Genomic DNA, 19,988 nt, shown 5'->3' with positions numbered 1-19,988 from the left:
GATGTTCTTCTTTTAACAGAAACTTGTAAGGTTGGTATACTCAAAGCAAAGCCTGTGCTCCCTGTGTTAGGATCCTTGGATCCATCTGTGTATACTGGGACAAATGTCTGATATAATGTTTGTAACCATGTAATCTTCAACCAAAACTGCAATATTTCCAAAACTTTTATGTACCTGCACTTTTTCCAGAATATAGAAGTCAATTGACACTGAGGGGAACAACCAGGGTGGCGTTACTGGCAATGGCACTGTAAGGATATATTTTTTCTGATTTAATGACGTCTCTAGCAACTGTTTCACTACTCCATGCAAAACATTCCCTCTTGGCCCTTCCTCTCTCCCAACATGGAAGAAGTACCTTTGTTGTTGGATGCCAATATTCGGAATGCCGATTGAAGACAAAGCTCCATCATCAGCAAACAATGATTGTCCCATATTGCCCTGAACTTGAGAAAAAACATCTTCCAAACTTCCACAGTTGCATTTGCTGCCCCTGCTATGAAAGTGACTAGCTTCTTTAAATCAACCATTACTTTTCCCTCACTTACCTGTTCTGCTTCTCTCAACAATTCCTCCTCTCTGACTCACCATCTTCACAGCCTCTGCATATGTAATCTTACTCTGAACTCTTACCTGCTGTATTTCCCTTTTCCTTTTCACCACTTCACATCCCCCATAAAACACACTGTGATTGCCACCATAGTTACAAAATTTTGGTTGCTCATGACCACATTGCCCATACTCATGATCTTCCCCACATCTGGCACATCTTCTTCTGCCTTCGTATGTCTTGGCTGTATGACCAAACCTTTGACAGTTGTAACACCTCATTGGCTTTGGCACGCACTCTTGTACGGTATATCTCAAGAAGCCTAGAGTCACTTTCTTTGGGAGCACTTCCTCCTCAAAATCAAGTACATCGTGCTCACTGTCTTTCCTCACTCCCTCTCGAGTTACCTGCAACCGCCGAGCACCTTTCAGGATTCCTCCTTTTAAGTTTGATTTAATTTCCTCCATTGTAACTCCAACTGGCACCCCCAAATCACTCCTTTATTCCACTTACTTCCTCTTTCAATACACTTGCACTTACTGCTTTAACCCGCACTACTTCTTTCATCCTGCCAGCCCGATCTCTCTGTTCTTCATTCCTGCAAATCAACAAATTTCCATCTTTCAAAACCTTAGCCAAGTGTATATCCCCAACCTGGTTTTCGGTTGTTAATTTCAACGGACTCATTGAAGAGATTCCCCTCTCCTCACCAAATCTCAATATAAGCTTAAACTCCAGACCATCCTGAGTTCTCTCCTCTCTTCCTCCCCCAAAACCTCCACTATCCTTGATTTTCTTTGAGCTGATTCTGGCAAAATTACCTCTTTTCTCTCTCATTCTCTCACTACCTTGGCTTACCTCCGTACTGTTATCACTTCAATTATGTCAGAGTCTCCCCCTCTGGTTCATTCACAACATAGTTGTGCCGACCCGCCACAGCTTTCCTCATCTCATTGGGTTTCCCCATTCTAGTGAGCTCTCCTCGGTTGCGACCTCCAACTGACAAACATGTTTTGATCCCAGGATCATCTGTCAGATTGCTCTGTTTGTTTTTCCACAAAGTTTTAACCATGTATCACTGTCACCGTCAGCTTCCACCGTCAGCTTCCACCAAACTCCTACCCTCTCTGATCAACTCCCCATGAACATATTTAGGTCATGAATGTATCATATTATAATATTATAATATATTATAATCTTGTAATACACCCATGATTTAGATATAAACAGTCTATATAGGCTACAGTACAGAAATATGAGGGGAAAATAGCACCTACCTTAGCATCCACATTTTTTGTTATGTAGTGGTATTTACTATGCTACGTGTCTTCAGTAACATCAAGTAATACCATTTATTTACCAATGTCTATTTTATACAACTTTGGCCTTTGTTTCATTACTTTTCATAGCCACACATTGGTTTCAGTCTTAATCAAAACACCATAACATAACAATGTGTCCTTTTTAGTGGTGTTTTTCCTTCATTAACATGAGAGTAGATTTCTGGAGGAAATTACGTGTCACTGATGAGAACACAAATGTATTGCTTACTAGGTGTACATGTGTAACCGAAAAAGTATGGACAGTGAGAAGTGTGGAGAAGATATATCAGATAAGGAAAAGTGAAGACGAGGAATTTTAAAGTGGAATGTGACTTAACAAAAGAGTAACAGCAGAACAGTTATAAAAACTATAACTGCAGTTACAACTGTTGGTTTTTAAAAGAGTTGTTTTGGGGCATTTTTGCCTTTAATTCATGGTATATAATTGAGAAACAGACAGAAAATGTGGGGAGGGAAAGGGGAATGACATGCAACAAAGGTCCTTGGATGGAATGGAACAAGGGATGTTGTAGTTTACACATCTTAGCCCCCAGGCCACTGTGACACCCCATCAAGTTCAGTTCACTCACTATTGTGAATGAGCCAGTGAAAACTGTTGTATAATGTCTTTTGTGGCTCTGGAGCTTTGCCAGATCTGAGAAAATGACGATACTGTCATGTGGCAATTAAGCAGGTGAACCCAAGTGCAAACACTGACAGGCTAGAGACAGGGTTGGAATGAAACGGTGTTTATTTTCAGGATGGCAGGGTTAGTTAGCCAGGTGAAGCCCAGGGAATGGTTCACAGCAGAGCCAGGCAGAGATCCCAAAGGTGAAGTGTGGAGCTTGGTGGGTTCAGGTAAGGGGAATGGAGCAGACAAGATGAGGCAAGGTCCGAGAGACCGGGGCCTAGGGCAGAGCAGACAGAACTGCAGGGAAGAGGGAATAAGTTTCAGACTGTGTACGAAGCAACAGACAACTAGCAAATAAGCTTAGAAACGACCAGACGGCTGGAAGCATAGTACTGACATAAGCAGAGGCTACGATCTGGCAGGGTGGATGTGGCAGAGCTGAGAATATATTTCAGGATGAGGTGCAGCTGGTGGTGCTCTGCTCCGACTCCAGCACACCTGTCTCCACTCAGACAGACCACACACACACAGGGAGAATAGGGAGAGAGCCACCGGAGAAGTGACAGTTAGGAAGACATAGAATTAGATGTGGAGGGAGTGTCAGGGGAGACAGCAGGAGCAGATGTAACAGATGCCATCTCAGCTTCGGGTTGGAGGCTAGAAATTCTGCACACAAAGCCTGCAGGACGCAGGCTGGGAGAAGATTCACAGATTCAGTGAAATGAGTGCTATTATTTATATGGATTTTATTGTATGTTAACAAGACAAGAACATTTTTGAACTGTAGGTTTTATTATAACAATTTCTAACCATTGACATATACTCTATAAATACACTCAGCTGCCAGTTTGTTAGGCACACCTAATGCAGTCAAATCCTCCATGAAGGTTCTGATATTCAGTTTTTGTTGAAACTGTTTTAATTGGTTTAGTCTACCCTTATTAATATGAATGTGGATAGATGAAATATCTATATTCTGTTCTTGTTACAATGTTGCACCCCATGAGTCAACTGTTATAAAACATTTTTTTGTGTGTTTGTGAAATTTTACATGTTATGATGACAAATTAAAAAAAAATGATTAACTTGGTGAGGGGAGTAAAGGCTACGTGCAAGTTTTCATGTCCACAGAACAGCTAGCTCAGTTTCAAAGACTTTTTTTTTCAGTTTTTGAAGTGGGCGTTGCAGATGCATGCAGTTTTAACCTCTTCATATACAGACTAAGGTTTTAACACATGAGCCTACTGTATCACAAATATCTGACAAAAATATCATATAGGAAACGTCAAATTACTGTTTTACTGCTATTGTTCCTCTTCTTCAGCTTCTACTGTAGTTTTAGTTTGTTGCGTGGAAAGGGGGATTTAGAGGAAGGAGAGACAGAAAGAGAGTCAGGGAGGGTGGGGAGAGTCAAGTCAGCCCTGCGCAGTTGGCTTCTTCGGACGGAATCAGAGGAAAAAGTGTTGACTGGTTTGCACTGGGAATCGTGAAAGGATTTTAACTCTAACTTTGGAAAAATGAAGCTGTCGCCCCTGCTATGGTTGTCAGGGATTTTTGTCTGTGTACTTGTCCCTCCGACAAACTGTGCAGAGCAGCGAGTCCCCGAAGGTAAGTCAGGAATGCTGACTGTGAGTAACGTTATGTCTGCACCCCACCAACATTCCGTGTCAGCTCTGCTACACAGTTTTACTTAATAATGGCGTTGAATCAAATCTACCTATCTCAGTCAATAGCAGTGCAGTTTGGGACACTTATGCTGGGTTTGGGCTGTTTGGGGAGACTCCCAAAGCTCATCAGGAAACTCTTACTCAAACTCTGGTATGCCTATCGACCAGTAAATAGTCCATGTCCTCCTTCCACTGTGTGTCTCGCTGCAACAACCTGCAGCCAGTCGAAGAGCTGAGATTTCGTTGAAAACGTTGCACGCGCCGCTCGACATATTGTATGAATAGAAATAAAAATGTAGTTCTTTCAAAACTGATTAGCTACGTTACCTTGTAGCTTGTATATTGCTTGTTGTATGTTTCTTAAGACAGTTGAATACAATGAAGGGGGTTTAACATTGTGACCCATTGACATTAGAGAAAACTGCACGTCGGTGCTCAGAACTTCCATGCCGCTGACGTGGACGAGGCTGCCATGAACTCAGTGTGAGTTGTCAGTGCTGCTAATGTTATATAGGAATGCTTCATTAACGTGTAGTGTAACGATGTTGAATGAAGTTTGTTATGGAACAACAAAGAACAAAATCTAGACTTTTGAGACAGCTTTTCTGTCTCAACTTGTCAGGATAGATTTTATCTTTGCAAAAATCATGCTGGTTACAGTATGCAATCTCATAAATCTCCCGTTAGTCCAGAAGAATATTCTGAAGTTATTGAAACATAGCGGCTGTTCCCAGGCAGTCTTCCTCTGGAAACTTCTAGAAATGAATGCCAGTAGCTTGAAACAGGAGTAAAATCAAGCAAGCAACACTTGACACGCGAGAGCATTGAAAGAAGATATTTCCTATTGAAAACTAGTGAATCTGGCAGATTTTTTTTATGGAGATAATGTTTCAGGATTAAACGAATGGGTGAACTTTTCAATGTTCCATTTGATTCAAATATACTTCCTTGAACTATACTTCATATTAATATAATACAGTGTCTAATGTAACATTTTTTCCACACTGGTCCACTTTGCCAGTGGATCAGAGTTTTACTGGCCCCCCATATATATTTCTCTGGCCCGGCAGCCAAAAACTGAAAGTAATTGTTTTTACCATAGTTTTGGTGATTTACTCATTGTAGCCTATACATAATACAACAGTGAAAGAATTGGTAGTTTTCCTTTAGTTATGGATATGTAACTGGCGTGTAGCTGTGGGTGAGGGGTTTCCAGAGGGCTTCCTTTTTTGCTGGATCATAGCAGTCATACTGTTTCAATTTCAAATGGGACCAATAAACGGGACCAATAAAAATAAATCAGTTCTTGTTTCTTGCTTCTTGTTGATGATGATGTTGACAGGTCAGAGTTTTGGAGTGGCAATGCATTTCGCAGATGCCAGATTGCAAACAGCTCCTCCTCTTTCACTCACTGTACAGCATTACACACACACACGCACTGTATTGCTTACTTTCCACTAGCTAGCTGCTTAACATTTAATATAGTGATTTAATGTAATTGCTTTGTATGGCGAAACAAAGCAGTTTGCTTAAAGTCATCACTAAAAGACATCGTCGGGAGGAGGAGGAGGAGGAGGAGGAGGAGGAAGAGACTACTCCTGTGCCAGTTTCTCCTCTACCTATACCCCTCTGGTGTCAAGGAACGACACGTACGTAGCCGCTGTTTCAGCACTTGTCAAGGGAAAGGCTGAATTAGCGGCTGCTGCTGACGGAGCCGTATGTGGTTCTCCGACGACGACCTCCACCCCCCTCCGTGCCAAAGCGCAGCCATGTACTCAGAGAAGCAAATGCAAACACTTTGCCCTCCTATTGTGTTGGAAAAGGGTTTACGCCAATACACCCAAGGTTTTACCATACATTTATTTATATGTGGCGGTTCGTCCCAATACAAATTGACTTTCTACTTTTGGAGCAGCACACCCCGCTATCACGCTCTCTCTGTCTGATATACTCCCAAACAGACGCTGACTCACCGGCATCGACTCGTTCTCCCCCCGCGGCAAACAAACATCCTCTGTGTGCTCTCTCTCACACAGGCGTAGTATGGCAAGCCATTTTAACATTTAAACGAACCACACTCCTATCTGTAATTACATTTTAGATATCCAGAATAGCATTTCTCCTTGTCAAAATTGTATTCTCACTAGTCAGAATGGTAATTATAGATATCCACAATAACATTCTTACCAGTAGAAATTGTATTTTAAGATATCTACAACTTTGATTGTACTAGTCAAAAGTACATTTAAGATATCTAAAAGTCCTTAAAAAAGTATAAGTGGCAGTTTTAACATTTAATAGTTTAACTATTGCAGATATCTGTAATTCAGTTCTTCTTAGTCAAAATGAACATTTCAGATCTCTACAATGACATTCTTCCTATCCACAATTGTCAGTTCAGATATCCATAATGTCATTTTTCCTAGAGCAAATGACGTCACTTTTGCCATTCATGTGTACTGGGCTTTCAATTTCAGATATCCACAATTGCATTTTTGATATCCAGAATTAACATTCTGGATATCTGCAATACAATTCTTAATAGATAAATCACATTTCAGATATCTACAATCCAATTCTCACTAGTCATAATTCTAATTTCAGATATCCAAAATGAAAAAAAACTTTACAGATATCAAAAAATGAAATTATGAATATCCAAAAATACATTTTGACTAGTAAAATTGTCATTACGGATTTCCACAATTTCAATTTTACTAGGAAAAATACAGTCGTGGACATCTGTATAAATATTGTACATATCCATAAATGTAATTCTTTCTATCCAGAATGCAAATTTAGATATCTGAAATTGTAACTGACGTAGATCAACATAGTGGGTGACGTACTGCAAGTTGGGCGGTGCTTGGTTTTTGCTCTGTTTCAACACGGTGGCTGCGTTACCAGCTATCTCACTTTACAGCTAAACAGTTCACTAAAACATGTTTCTGAAAACATTTGAGGCGAGAAATAGGCAATGCAGTATCAGAATTTTCATTCATATTTGACCAGCACTGCCTAGTTTGACAATTTGATCTGATCATCACTCAGCAACAATCATCTCTGAGTTTAGGACATGCGTAGTGCGACATCTAGTGACCACTTTTGGCAGGATTTTTTTTTTCACCAAAAGCAAATGCCGACTTCAGTTATGACTAGTAAGAATTGGATTGTAGATATCTGAAATGGGAGCTTCTCCTTGTAAGAATTGTATTGTAGATATCTGAAATGTAACTGTGGATATCTGAAATTGAAAGCCCAATACACATGAATAGCAAAAGTGACGTCATTTGTCCTAGGAAGAATGACGTTGTGGATATCTGAAAGGTTCATTTTGACTAGGAAGAATTGAATTACGAATATCTGCAATAAATATCCAGTCTAGATATTAAATGTTAAAACGGCTTGTCATGGGCGCGGTCGCACTATCTCCACTTCAAAACGTAAACACTTTAAGAACGATTGTACGTCTACATCGCTTTGCAAAACGCTGACCATAGCCTGTGTTAACAAGGGACTTTATGGTGCATTCAGGTGCACCTCATAAACTCTAAAATCTACGTCACTGTGTATGGCAAAGCATTTGAGACTTCATGGTGCATTCATGTGCACTTCGTAAACTCAGAAATCTATATTCAAATGGCCACGAATTGTTGTTTAAATCAAGAAAGTTTCTATTTTTGTCTTTTACTGCAGAATTTTTTTTATAATTAGATGCTTAAATAATAACAACAATAACCCATTCAATTCTACATAGGCACATTTGAAAAATTCTTAGTGTTTGTGGGTCTGATCCACGTTTGAATTTATTAACAAACACTGAAAAAACACTAATTATCATCCATTAAATGTTTTATCTGCCAAGTAACTTAATTATTCATCCATAACCATAATATATACTTACTTTGATATTTATGTACCTTAAACCACGTTTAACTTGCAATGTACAAATTGTTTTTAGTTTAAAATAGGCACGGTTTATCTATTGTATTGCTTATGATGAACAGAACAGGTTAATATATTATAAGACCATGAGAGGATCTTATAAACAAAATAATTCCCCAAAATTACTTGTTTATATTTTCTTATATGTTAAAATGAGAAATTATTGTTACATATGTTGTGTTATGGGTCAAAATTGACTGCATATACTTTCCTATGAAAAAAGTAGAAAAGTCAGTTTAATCAGTGTGTGTGTGTGTGTGTGTGTGTGTGTGTGGTTTATGTGGCTGCCGTGCCACACTCTGTTTAAGTGTCATTTTTAATGTTACCCAGCATGTTGGTACCAGTGTACCTCTATCCATACGTTTGATTAATCATGCTGTTGTGTCTGTTAGCTGTGTTTGTGTGAATAAGTGGCTGCCGTGTCAGGCTATGTAATGCTGTTAATGTTCGTCTTGGTGCTTGTAATATTACCTTTGATGATGTATAAGGCTTGTATGATTAAACTGTGGTGCATTCAGGCAAGTATAGTTGTAATGGCCTATTTTGGTTAACATATGCATTTCATAACTAATTGGTCATGGATGGGCTAGGCCCACCTGATTTTCTCTGTGCCCATCCACACTGATTCCTGCCTATGCCACTGATATGTAATGTTGATATATTACACAAATATGCAAAATATAGAATTAGGTACATATTGGATCTGTAAATGAATGTTGTATAAATGTAGTTTCACTGCTGCAGGTACTGCTGGTAGAGAGGAGGGGCTGCTGGTCAGACTCACTGCTGTAGGCACTGCTGGTAGAGAGGAGGGGCTGCTGGTCAGACTCACTGCTGTAGGCACTGCTGGTAGAGAGGAGGGGCTGCTGGTCAGACTCACTGCTATTGGCTGGCCTAGCCTGGTTAGTGTTAGCTCAGCTGGCTACTGCGGCAGCTGCTGGGGCTCTGCTCGATGTTGTGGAAGCTGGACTAACGAGTCACTGAGCAAAATGCCGTCAAAAAAGCCGCAAACCTCCCCGATGAGGTAGAAGAATGTAAGAAATCTCTTGACTTTTTGTCAGCCGAGATTGCAACAGTTGCTGGTCATCAAAAGAGGGAAATGCAACTGATGGGAGAAGTTCAATCATTTAAGAAACAAAACATGGAAAAGGAAAAAAAGATCATACTTCTGGAGAATTGAGTGGCCAACCTGAAGCAGTACTGGACGACCTTATCATCAGCGACCTGAAGACCCGACACTGGTACTATGTCGGGGCAGCTGCGGCCTCTGAGGGTACTGGAGTAATCGCTTGAGTGACAGGTCATTGGCTACTTAGACAACATGGCATTTCTGTTGACAGCAGTGACATTGAAGCTTTTCACACCCTGCCCAACAAAAACAAAAGTGCAACACCAGCTATAATAATCCACTTCACCAACAGAAAGAAAAAGTATGCGCTCCTCAGACAAGGAAGGAAACAAAAGGGGACTGATGTGTACATCAATGAACATCTCACCAAAAAGAACGTGGACATCGCAAGGAGAGCACACATATTAAAGAAAACAAAACAAGATCCAGGCAACTTTGACAGCAAGTTGCAAAATATTCATGAAGCTGAAAGGATCAACACCAGAGGCAGCAGAAGTTCGAAGGCGTCAACAAACTGGATAAGTTCAATGAATGAATCCAGGGAGAACAACACAACAAGGTAATGGAAAAACTTAAATAGTGATTAACTGAATACACTAAACACATCCATGACAAATTTCGACAGAGGTCATTCACCTATGGAATATGAAAAACTGGACTTGACAACTTTCAAATACACTGAACTAGGGATGCATGACATTGGATTTTTTGCTGATATCCATCATGCCAATATTTTCCAACCCATTGTGGCCGATTGCTGATGCTGATACTGATACTGATACATATACATATTTTTTCCAGCTGGCTGAGTAAACTATCATGCATGCAAGCATAGTTTGTAGTACCCATCTCAATAGGAAGACTGGAGTACAAAAGCTCAGAATGAAAACTTTAATGAACCTGCCAAGTGGGTCGAGCAGTAACGTTAGAGTTTTCTTTGAGTTTATTAGACAGACAGGATTAATGGGTATGATTTAATCTCTGGTCCACACTCCAGAGCTGAATGTGGCAGTAATGCACCGAATACGCTAGTTGCCAACCGCCGATATAAACCACAAAGAAGATTTTTTTTTTGCAAACAGAGTGGTACATCCTGTCCCCAGTGATCAGGATTGCTCATAGGCATCTTGAGTTATGAGCAAATATGTGATAGGCCATGCCCACTTGCACCAATCAATTTGGTGCTTCAGATTTTGATTAGTACTCACCCCCAGAGCATGCACACCAATTTTGGTGAAATTCTGTCGACCAGGTTTTCAGATACGCATTTGTGGTGTTTTTGGCCCCCCCAATGGGTCAGGCTCAAAACACTTTGGTAGACCTGTTCCCAATTACAGACTGAAGTTATGTAAAAATGAAGTTATGTAAAAATGTACGATGATTTGACAAATGGTTAATGAGATATGGCCAGTATTTTCTAAGCCCCACCTTTTGCGAAGATATTTGTTGATGATGGCCATGTTTTCGACTGATCTTGCTCATTTATAATAGAAATTTGTACCTCCGCCCTGCAAGGCTGTATACTAAATTTGATGTTGATAGTGTCAAATTCAAAAAGTTCTATAATTTTTTTTTTTTTCAGTTTATGCAAATTAGCAAAAAAATCCATCATGGCAGACATTTATGGTCCAGGAGGCTTTTTTATAGAGCACATTGAGCTGGGCTTGTGTGTCAAATTTCAAGTCAATCGGACTTACGATGTGAGGCACGTGGCCTTTTGAAAATTGAATTTTCGGGCCTTAATTACAGCGCCACTGTCTGGCCAATTGGGCTCATATTTCTGGGAAAGCACATGTATATCTTTTGCAGTTATTGTGCCAAGTTCCATGGTTTTAATTCATTACAGCTCATGGTAATTTGAGCCACAGCAGAACACAAATAATAAACATAGCCACAAGCGGCGATTTCTGGGTTATAACCTTTTTGCGGTCAACAGAAGAAAGCAGCTCAATCTTCCAAAACCAAAGCAGGTTGGGTTGATCAGGTTTCAGGCTTCACAAAGGAGAGCAAAGTCACTTCAGCGAGTTTAATTCTGTTTAAAGAAGGAGTGAGACCAATCGCTCCTTGTTGTTCATCATCTCATCATCATCTCATCATCAGAAAGCATGCAGCATTTCAATAATTGTGCACTCAAAGTTCTGCCATTCATCAGATTTCAACACATCTTGGTGGCTCTGTTCAGGAGATAGCAAGAGATGTTTCCAGTGATTTTAATCAGGATCACTCAAAGGCATCTTGAGTTATGAGCGAATATGTGATATGCCATGCCCACTTGCACCAGTCAATATGGAGCTTCAGATTTTGGTTAATACTCACCCCCAGAGCATGCACACCAATTTTGGTGAAATTCTGTCCACCAGGTTTTCAGATACACATTTGTGGTGCCCCCTATGGGTCGGGCTCAAAACGCTTTGGTAGACCTGTTCCCAGTGATGGACTGAACATGTGTACCAAGATTTATAATGTTTTGATTAACGGTTAATGAGTTATGGCCAATATTTTAATCAATTACTAAACTAATTGATTTTTTACTCTGCACATGAGGCACATTTGGGCAATTTTGAAGTCAACCAGATATTTAATATGGAAGCAAGGAAGCAGGTCTGTAGTTTGAGAGCACTTTTGTCTCCAGCCTTATATATTGGTATGACTTAAGCTGTTTTCATTGTTCTTGGAAATACACCAGTTTGTAGAGACTGGTTACAGATATGAGTCAGAGGTTTTGCTACACATTCAACAATATTTTGAACTGTGGACATATCAATTCCATTTCAGTCTTCTTACTCTTGAGATTTTTAAGTGTCAATAATTTCTTTTTCATCTGTTCCACTTGTAAACATAGCTTCTTTAACATATATGTCTTTACTTTCCACATCATCTCTGCTACCAGTCTTTGCAATCTCCATTGCCAAACAGTATCCAAGGGTTGTTTCAAATGAGGGAAAGTTAACATGACCTGAGAGGAATGTGTATGTTCAAAAAGCATGTAGTAAGGACAAATGCAAAATATCATGTGTGACAATCAAAGGAGTTAATGTATAGAACAACTGCAGTGAAGAAATTAAAACATTTGGAACACTAATCAAATTTAAAAGACTTTAAAAATAATATATTGAACAGATGGATTTGTGACATTTTGTTTGTTTCTAACCCGATTGATTTGTTCTTCTGTTATTTTCTTCTGTTATTTGAATGTGTGGTTTGTTTGTTTTCTTGCTTGTATATTCTATTTTGTTGCTTCTTGCTTATATATTTTATTTTTTGTTTTCTTCTAACATGTTTGAAATAAAACTTGATAAACTAAAACTAAACTGCTGTAGGTACTGCTGGTAGAGAGGAGGGGCAGGCCAGTGTCAGCCCAAAGCCTTCAAGAATCCAACTAATTTTAAGATACTTAGCCAATTAGACTCAATTGTTACATACCATGAACGTCTGTTTTGAGCTTGTTCATAGTGGCTTTGGATGAGAAGGAAGCTGACTGCTGGAAGCAAGCAGTTGTGGTCGACTGAAGTAAAGTATAATCTAAAGTCTGTTTCATTCTGTCCGCTGTGGACTCTGTGCACTTCTGTCTGCTGTGTGTGTGTGTGTGTGTGTGTTGATTTTTGATTTACAAATCAAAAGTAGGCGATTGGCGATTCTCCCAGTATTTTTTTTTCCACCCCTGCCTACTTGTGCGCATCCAAAGAAAAAACACAACATTTCAAAGACGACAGCATAGCTTTCCGGTAGCCTGCAGCTGCATTACTTTTCCAGACACCATGGCCACTGCCGGAGTCAGAGATGATGGAGAAACAACAGAACTGGAAAATCCCCCTGCTTCCCTGGAGTCACTGGTGCCTTTGCCTTCCCCATGAGTTGTGTAAACAATGAACGTTAAACTTTTACTGGCCTTGGGCCATCGGTTATGTAGGACCCTATAAAAATGTTAGTTCTGTGTCAAGAGAAATAGATTTTTCCTTCAGCATATGTGGAGTTTATGGTATAAACTCACACTGATAGTTAGACCTGCAAGGGCAGACGAAGATGGTGTTCATAACTTAACCAAATCTCATCTTGAAGATATATCATGGAGGGGAAATAGAAATTAAAAAATCCAATCAATTTCTAAAACACATGCACAATGAGACATATATCACAGAAACTGACAGTTATGGCAGCACCATTGGGTTGGTTCATGCCTGAGGCAAAAGAAAATGAGAGACCTACAATATCATCTTACTGAATTCCTCTATAATGCTGTGTCTTCCAGAGAATCTCCTTGTTGTGACAGTTGCAACCAAAGAGACTGATGGCTTCAGGCGTTTCTTGAGGTCGGCTAAACACTTCAACTACACTGTCAAGGTAGGAACCTCTGTGGCAAGATCTCGGTTTAAAGTTCCTTTCCTGCTGTCTGGCCATGAGAGCCTCTCTGTCTATTCTTTAAAGGAAAACAAATACATATTTTTGTGTAGCATGTCTATAATCTGCTAAATGTCTTTATATTTAGGACTTTTTTTAGTCAAAAGTTAATCAAAGTAAAACTTGGCAGGTAACATACAGTAGAGTATCTTTATTTAAGTGGCAGGAAAGAAGACTTTTTGTCCTCAAATTGCAGTAAATGGTGTGTGTGTGTGTTCTTTTGAAGGTCCTTGGTCGGGGTCAGAAATGGAGAGGAGGTGACTACATGTCAGCTCCAGGAGGAGGCCAGAAAGTGAGACTCCTTAAAGAAGCTCTGGAGAAGATGGAGGATGAGAATAAAATAATCCTTTTTATTGACAGGTAGAGTGTTATCACCGCAGGCAGTTTGAATCTCAAGATTTCACTTGACATGAGTAACACCCTTGTAATTAAAGGGCCATAGCAGAGTTCTCCAAATCATACAAGTGGGGTTTACTAACAGCAATTGGTTTCCGTTCATTACACAGTCGTATTCAAAATATTCTTAACTGCTTTTACTGTTGTCAGTATTAATGTTGGGTGGTTATACTTTTGTTTGGGCAGGTTCAGTGGAAGAGTCTGCACTGCATTCAAAAAATAGTAGAAATTGCAACTCCCTCTAAAACCACCATTTGTCATTTTTACATTTACAGATCAAATGAATAACATACAAGTTAATCAGTGCGCTTTAGGCCCTGTTTACACCTGGCATTAACATGCATCTCCACATGCATCCTGAGTGACCACTTGTGATTGGATCTCACTTCCTCACTCTATATGCAAATAAACATGTACATCATTACCATTTGCAAAGACCAAATTCGTTCGTTATTAACCGGCGGGAGGACCGGGGGTCTGTGTACCCTCCATCTAAATGTAGGAATTTGTGCACTCAAATATCTTTATGACTTTATGGGGGGAATTATGAATTATTATTGTGCACAACTCCAACATGAAATTATTTGTCCTCTGACATAACTCATATTAGAGTAGGTATGATAATAGGGAAATAGTCCTCCTTGTTGGACACACAAGAGAGGTCAATTAGAATTATGATTGTTATTAATCTTAATTATGATTTTGCAAGGGTATAGGTCTTTTAAGGTTAAGTGACTGAGATGCAAGCACAAGAAAACACAAACAAGTTCACTTTAGTTACATGCACATTTATTACTAATACTACAGCTACAAGTACTAAACACTACAACATTTTACAAACAAGACACAAGAGGGAAAGGGAAACTGGTACACAAGGCTATGGCTAGTGAAAGTTTGAAATGCATGATGCAGAGTTATGTATTGCGTAGTTGGTATCAGAAACCTGATAAACAGATGAGATGACTGTTACCTGAGAAGCAGCAAGTCAAATCAACGGTACCACAGCTTAGTTCAGAATTGCCAATTGAAATTACAAATCATGAAAGCACCAGGGTTTAAACAAGTTGATGGAGGTTTTGTACGAATACTTGCTAGCTCCCTGGGGTAGCTTCCTGTTGAGAATGGAGTCCGTTGTGCTGGGGTGCGGAGCTGGAGTCTGGATCTGGTAGTGATGAGTGAGTTGGCCGGTCCTGACTTGAAAAGTTCCCATTGGATCTAATGTTAATTAACATTCTGTGTTTTTCTGCATATAGAACAAGTTGATGCCTAGTCTGCCGGAAAATAGAGGACGTCAGTTGAGTAGGTGGTCCTTAAATGTGGCCCAGGACACATTGTGTTTACACTGGTAAAAGAGTGTGGTCAAATGCGGCCCAGACCACCTCCGAATGTGGTCTGAGTGATCGGATCTCAATCCGTCCTGAATCCGTCTTGGGTGCGTTTACACCTGTATTTAGAGCTGTCTACTTGTGATCGGATCATCCAAGATGGATGTTAATACCAGGTGTAAACAGGCTCTTAGAGGTGTTGGTGGGTGTAAAATAACTAGGATAGGTGGATTGTACGTACCTAGCATGATTGTCAACTTGATCAGGTGGTAAGTTGGCCAAAAGGTTGTGAACATGAGAAGCACAGGCTAACTCTGCTTGTCCTGCTGTCCTGCCCCAGAACTGCAACATGCCCACAAGTGCTCTCATTCTGAAGGCAAACTCACTAAAGCCTTGTGAGTCTCCAGCATTCAGAGATCTCACTGAGGACCAAATGATGTGGTTGGCCATAGTGCTGCAGTGAGTGTCTTGGGGTAGGAAGCTGTGAAGGGGCATTTTTAACATGGCAAATTCCTGAAGTTCATCATGGATGAATAAAGGGCCGTCATGATGGAACTTGTAGGCAGCAGCCTGCTGAACAGGAACAGCTGCAGGAGACACCACAGCTGGCTGTTGCATGTAAGGACAAGAGGCAGCAGTTTGTGAAGGTTGAGGAGGAAGAGGAACAGCATCATCCTGTCAACAGTTTTACAGATGTCTCTTTTACAATGGTGGTCTATGGGGAAAATACTTCTTTCGGCCGCAGGGGGAATTTTTCTTTGTAATACCGTGAGTAGCCACTAGGAAACATTGGCTGCAAGGCTGACCAGCAGAACCCTATCCAGCTCTTATAATACATCCATGTGTTACACCGATTTCCTTACTGGACACAATACAAATTAGCAAGTGAGCGAACATCAGATTTTTTCAGTGTTTCCCAGAGAGGATGTCTTAACCCACTCCGTGTGTCAGAGAACAGGCTGAGCAACGTGTCACTTGTTTGAAAAAACGCTCGCCCTAGCTTTAACCCCATTTTCATAGCCAAAATCAACGCTGACGTCCTTGACATTTCTGTTTCCCCTCCAGTCAGCAGTCAACATGGACGAAGAGAAAGTAAATTCTCTTATATGAATAAGAGAATTTATAGATATTTATAGATATATTATATATATTATTATATTATACTATGATTAATAGTGTCACTGCTGCCCACTAGTTATTTAGACAGCAAAGCATTTGACAAAATGATCTGAAATTAAGGTAGAAGTGTATAGACACCGATATTAGCATTCAATAACAACCAGTAAACCAGAATGAACTCTGTATGAGTAAACATTAGCAGGCACGTTAGCCAGCAAGTTAGTCTGTAACTTCCAACCGGTCATTAGCGCAAGCACAGCTGGTCCGCCTTTGGGGCTCCACTCCTGATTTGTAAGGTTAACTCCCTTTACACATGGCCGTTGGCACAGACATGGACCTCCTCCACCAAGGCTGATGGCTGCATGATAGAGTTTATTTGCCCAGTGGTGCATTGTAAACACCGCCCCCTCACGTGGTTTAGCCCGCCAGCTGAGGCGGTGTACCAGTGTGTGGTGCTTGGAGCCAGCGTGTGAGCAATTTAGTAGATGGATAAGAGCCAATGATGCCCATCCATTCTACCAGTTAGAGTGCAGCTGCCAGCCGACAGAGCTTAGAACTTGCAATTGTCAGCAGTGAGGAGCTCCACTGCTAAAAGCTACTGATTCTGTCAGTGACGATATGATTTCAGTATAGTCAGTTCACTTTGAAGATTTGGTGTTAAAGATTAATTAGTGCATGTACTTATTATCTCACTCCTGGAAAGGAAACATAACTATAGTTCTTAAACTGTTGAAGTGTATCTTTATGCAGCTTTTAAGTAATGTATAGTGGTATATGGAAAGGTAGTTAAAATGTGTTAACCTGATGGTATGGTTCTTACATACTGAAACATGTGCATATACTGAAATCAAGAGAGAGTATGATTTTTTTTGCTAGTCAAGCGGTTCCTTTTATGATAGTAAACACAACCACTGACAACTTAACTCTCCAAATAAAGACTGCTGGCATCTTATAAAGGCTACCCCTTCATTTGTTTTGAATATGTCACTGGCTTCACACACTGCTGAGCCACACAGCGCAGTAAAGTTCTCTATTTTCACTCCCTGTTTTACACAGCTTTGATATGGTTTTCGCCTCGGGTCCCAAAGAGCTGCTCAAGAAGTTCCAACAGGCCAGACACAAGGTGGTGTTTTCCTCTGAAAGCCTGATCTGGCCCGACAGACACCTGGAGGACAAACACCCCCACGTCAGGGAGGGCAACAGGTTCCTTGGCTCAGGGGGTATGTTCGTCACTCCTGTCATCCACACAGCCAGAAGAGGCCACATAGCTCCAATGCTAATGAAAGAATTGTAAATGTTTATTACGCACATTCTGATGAAATTAATTGTTTCATACATGACCAAACATTGTTAGCCATATTACCAGCATGGCTGTAGGGATTAGAGATGTATCATCGGCCACTGATCGAAGTTCTTTGTTTTGGATGTCAGTCTAGCAGACTGATAAAAACAATATACCTGTGTCATTCAGAAGTGTTTAGACACTTGTGATTGATATTGAAGATAGTCAAAAGAGTAGAAGGTTCTAAGCGGTGCAACAAGCTGTTTGGTCTTGCCTGGTCAGACTTGCAGAAACAGTTTTTAATTAAAGCTAGAGAACACCCACTAATTATTCATGTTGCTGCTTATAATGTAAATTTCATGTTAATCGGATGATGTTTGTCACATAAGGCTGCCTCTCTGTTGCCAGTGGGGGGTGCTATCACTATAATTCAATAGTGACATGTAAACGTGTTCAGGCCGGGACTCCTATGAAGCATGGGAAATTTGGTGCAGGTTGGACGATGTACATTCAAGTTACAGTAACGTCCCCCTTCATGACGAAACATTGAAGTTCGCTGTGTCACCACGGCAATGTTGTATGATGAAAACTCAAGATTTTCATAACTTTTCATCATAAAGGTCTTTCGATGACATTGACCAAATTTGAAGTTGGTCAAGTTAAATCTCTAGAAGGAGTTGGTCAAAATAAAGCACCTGTAAACTGCAAAAACAGCTCTAAATTTGCAATCTAAATTTAAAATAGCTGACCTCCAGATTTCATAAGTTTTCAAGTATGTTTAGGCACTGATGGAATATTATCATGTAGATGTTTTCAGGCCAGGACTCTTATCAAACATGTAAAGTTTGGTGCAGACTGGAGCATTTACACTAAAGTTATAACAATTTCCTCTGTTAAGGCGAAACATGAAAACTCAACACCACGCCACGGCAACACGCTTCAACGATAGCTAAAGCTTTTGATAACCTTTGATCACAAACTAGTCTAGATGACACACACTGATTTTGAAGTCATTTTGATGAATTCTGTAGAAGTTCGTTAAAATACAAGGCATGCAAATCGCCAAAATTGAGCACTAAATTCAAAATGGCCGACTTCCTGTTGGGTTTAAGCTATGGGTACAAGAGACTTTTTTGTGTGCCCTAGCATGATACATGTGTGTACCCATTTTCGTACATGTAGGTTTAACGTGCTGCGGGGGCCGCTTCGTTGAAATATTGTGGGGGGTGCTGTCGAGCCATTCTGCCACACCCATGCCGGCCACCTATATGATATTACAGACTTTAAGACCTGTCGTGTGTGCAAAGTTGTGTGAGTTTTCAAGCATGTCTAGCCCCTTAAAAACAGCTTCATATTTTGCAGCGAACAATGTGTTGGCATGGCAACGTCTTTTGATTAAGAACTCAAAAGCTTCAGGGGTTATCATCATCAAGGTCTTACACGTTGGCTGACCAAATTTGATGTGTTTCTGACTAACCTGCAAGGAGTGGTTACCAAAAAAGTGGTGTTTAAGACTTCCTGTTGACAGTAGGTGGCGCTATGATCATGATTCCTTGCACTTTCAGTGTCAGGGACTGTTGGGCCCTGGCACTTTCATGCTCTGACCCTTATGATAAGCCACATGTTTGTAAGAGGGAGTATGGCAGTTCCTTTTTATAGCAGAGAAACGGCAGGTCTTTAGTCAGCAGTCAGCATAGGGCTAAGGCTATAAAAACTGAGCCTGGCAGTAGTTATTGCTCATGGCATTTTGAAAGAGAAGACTTCACTTTTCCCTGATGTGTTTGAATTTGGACACAACATGGCACACAGCAGTACAGGTACTGTACATTAATATGAACATTTGTTGAATAAGAAAATAATATAATATATATATAATATAATATAAGACAATATAAGAAAAAGCTAAAGTCATAGTTTCTCATTTCCTGTTTGCTGTTATCTCTGGGTTTATTGCTATCCCCAGGTTTCATTGGTTACCTTCACAACATCAAAGAAATGGTTGCTGACTGGAAAGGAGAAGACAAAGACAGTGACCAGCTGTTCTTCACCAAGATTTATATCAATCCAGAAAAAAGAGTAAGAAATGTTACACTGCAGTTTCACTTTACGTTTTATTTCATGCCAATGTTTCATTAAATTGTATTAACCCATTTAACATTGCTATGTATCTGTTATTTTATTATGTACTGTAAATTCTCAAACAGTGGTCTCAAATACAGAGAGA

The 19,988-nt window shown here is 40.2% G+C and overlaps 1 protein-coding gene across 3 annotated transcripts in view; it reads left to right on the top strand.

Moving 5' to 3' along the window:
• Window positions 1–3,716: 3,716 nt before the first annotated feature.
• plod1a (procollagen-lysine, 2-oxoglutarate 5-dioxygenase 1a) overlaps window positions 3,717–19,988 on the top strand; it is a 40,519-nt gene continuing 24,247 nt past the window's right edge. For 2 of the 3 annotated variants that reach the window (XR_010928590.1, XM_067591234.1), the window contains exons 1-5: window positions 3,717–4,111; window positions 13,494–13,585; window positions 13,869–14,002; window positions 17,539–17,702; window positions 19,728–19,840. Coding sequence is in view for 2 of the 3 variants with exons in the window: in XM_067591234.1 (XP_067447335.1) it covers window positions 4,021–4,111; window positions 13,494–13,585; window positions 13,869–14,002; window positions 17,539–17,702; window positions 19,728–19,840 (594 nt within the window). In the remaining variant the exon portion in view is untranslated. The remainder of the gene's footprint in view (window positions 4,112–13,493; window positions 13,586–13,868; window positions 14,003–17,538; window positions 17,703–19,727; window positions 19,841–19,988) is intronic. The other variant, XM_067591233.1, reaches the window with a different exon arrangement.

The sequence above is a fragment of the Thunnus thynnus genome, chromosome 6, assembly GCF_963924715.1.
Source record: "Thunnus thynnus chromosome 6, fThuThy2.1, whole genome shotgun sequence".
In the NCBI taxonomy this organism is placed as follows: Eukaryota; Metazoa; Chordata; class Actinopteri; order Scombriformes; family Scombridae; genus Thunnus; species Thunnus thynnus.
The sequence above is the reverse complement of the archived record's forward strand: the minus strand, read 5'-3'. Positions and strand labels throughout refer to the sequence as shown.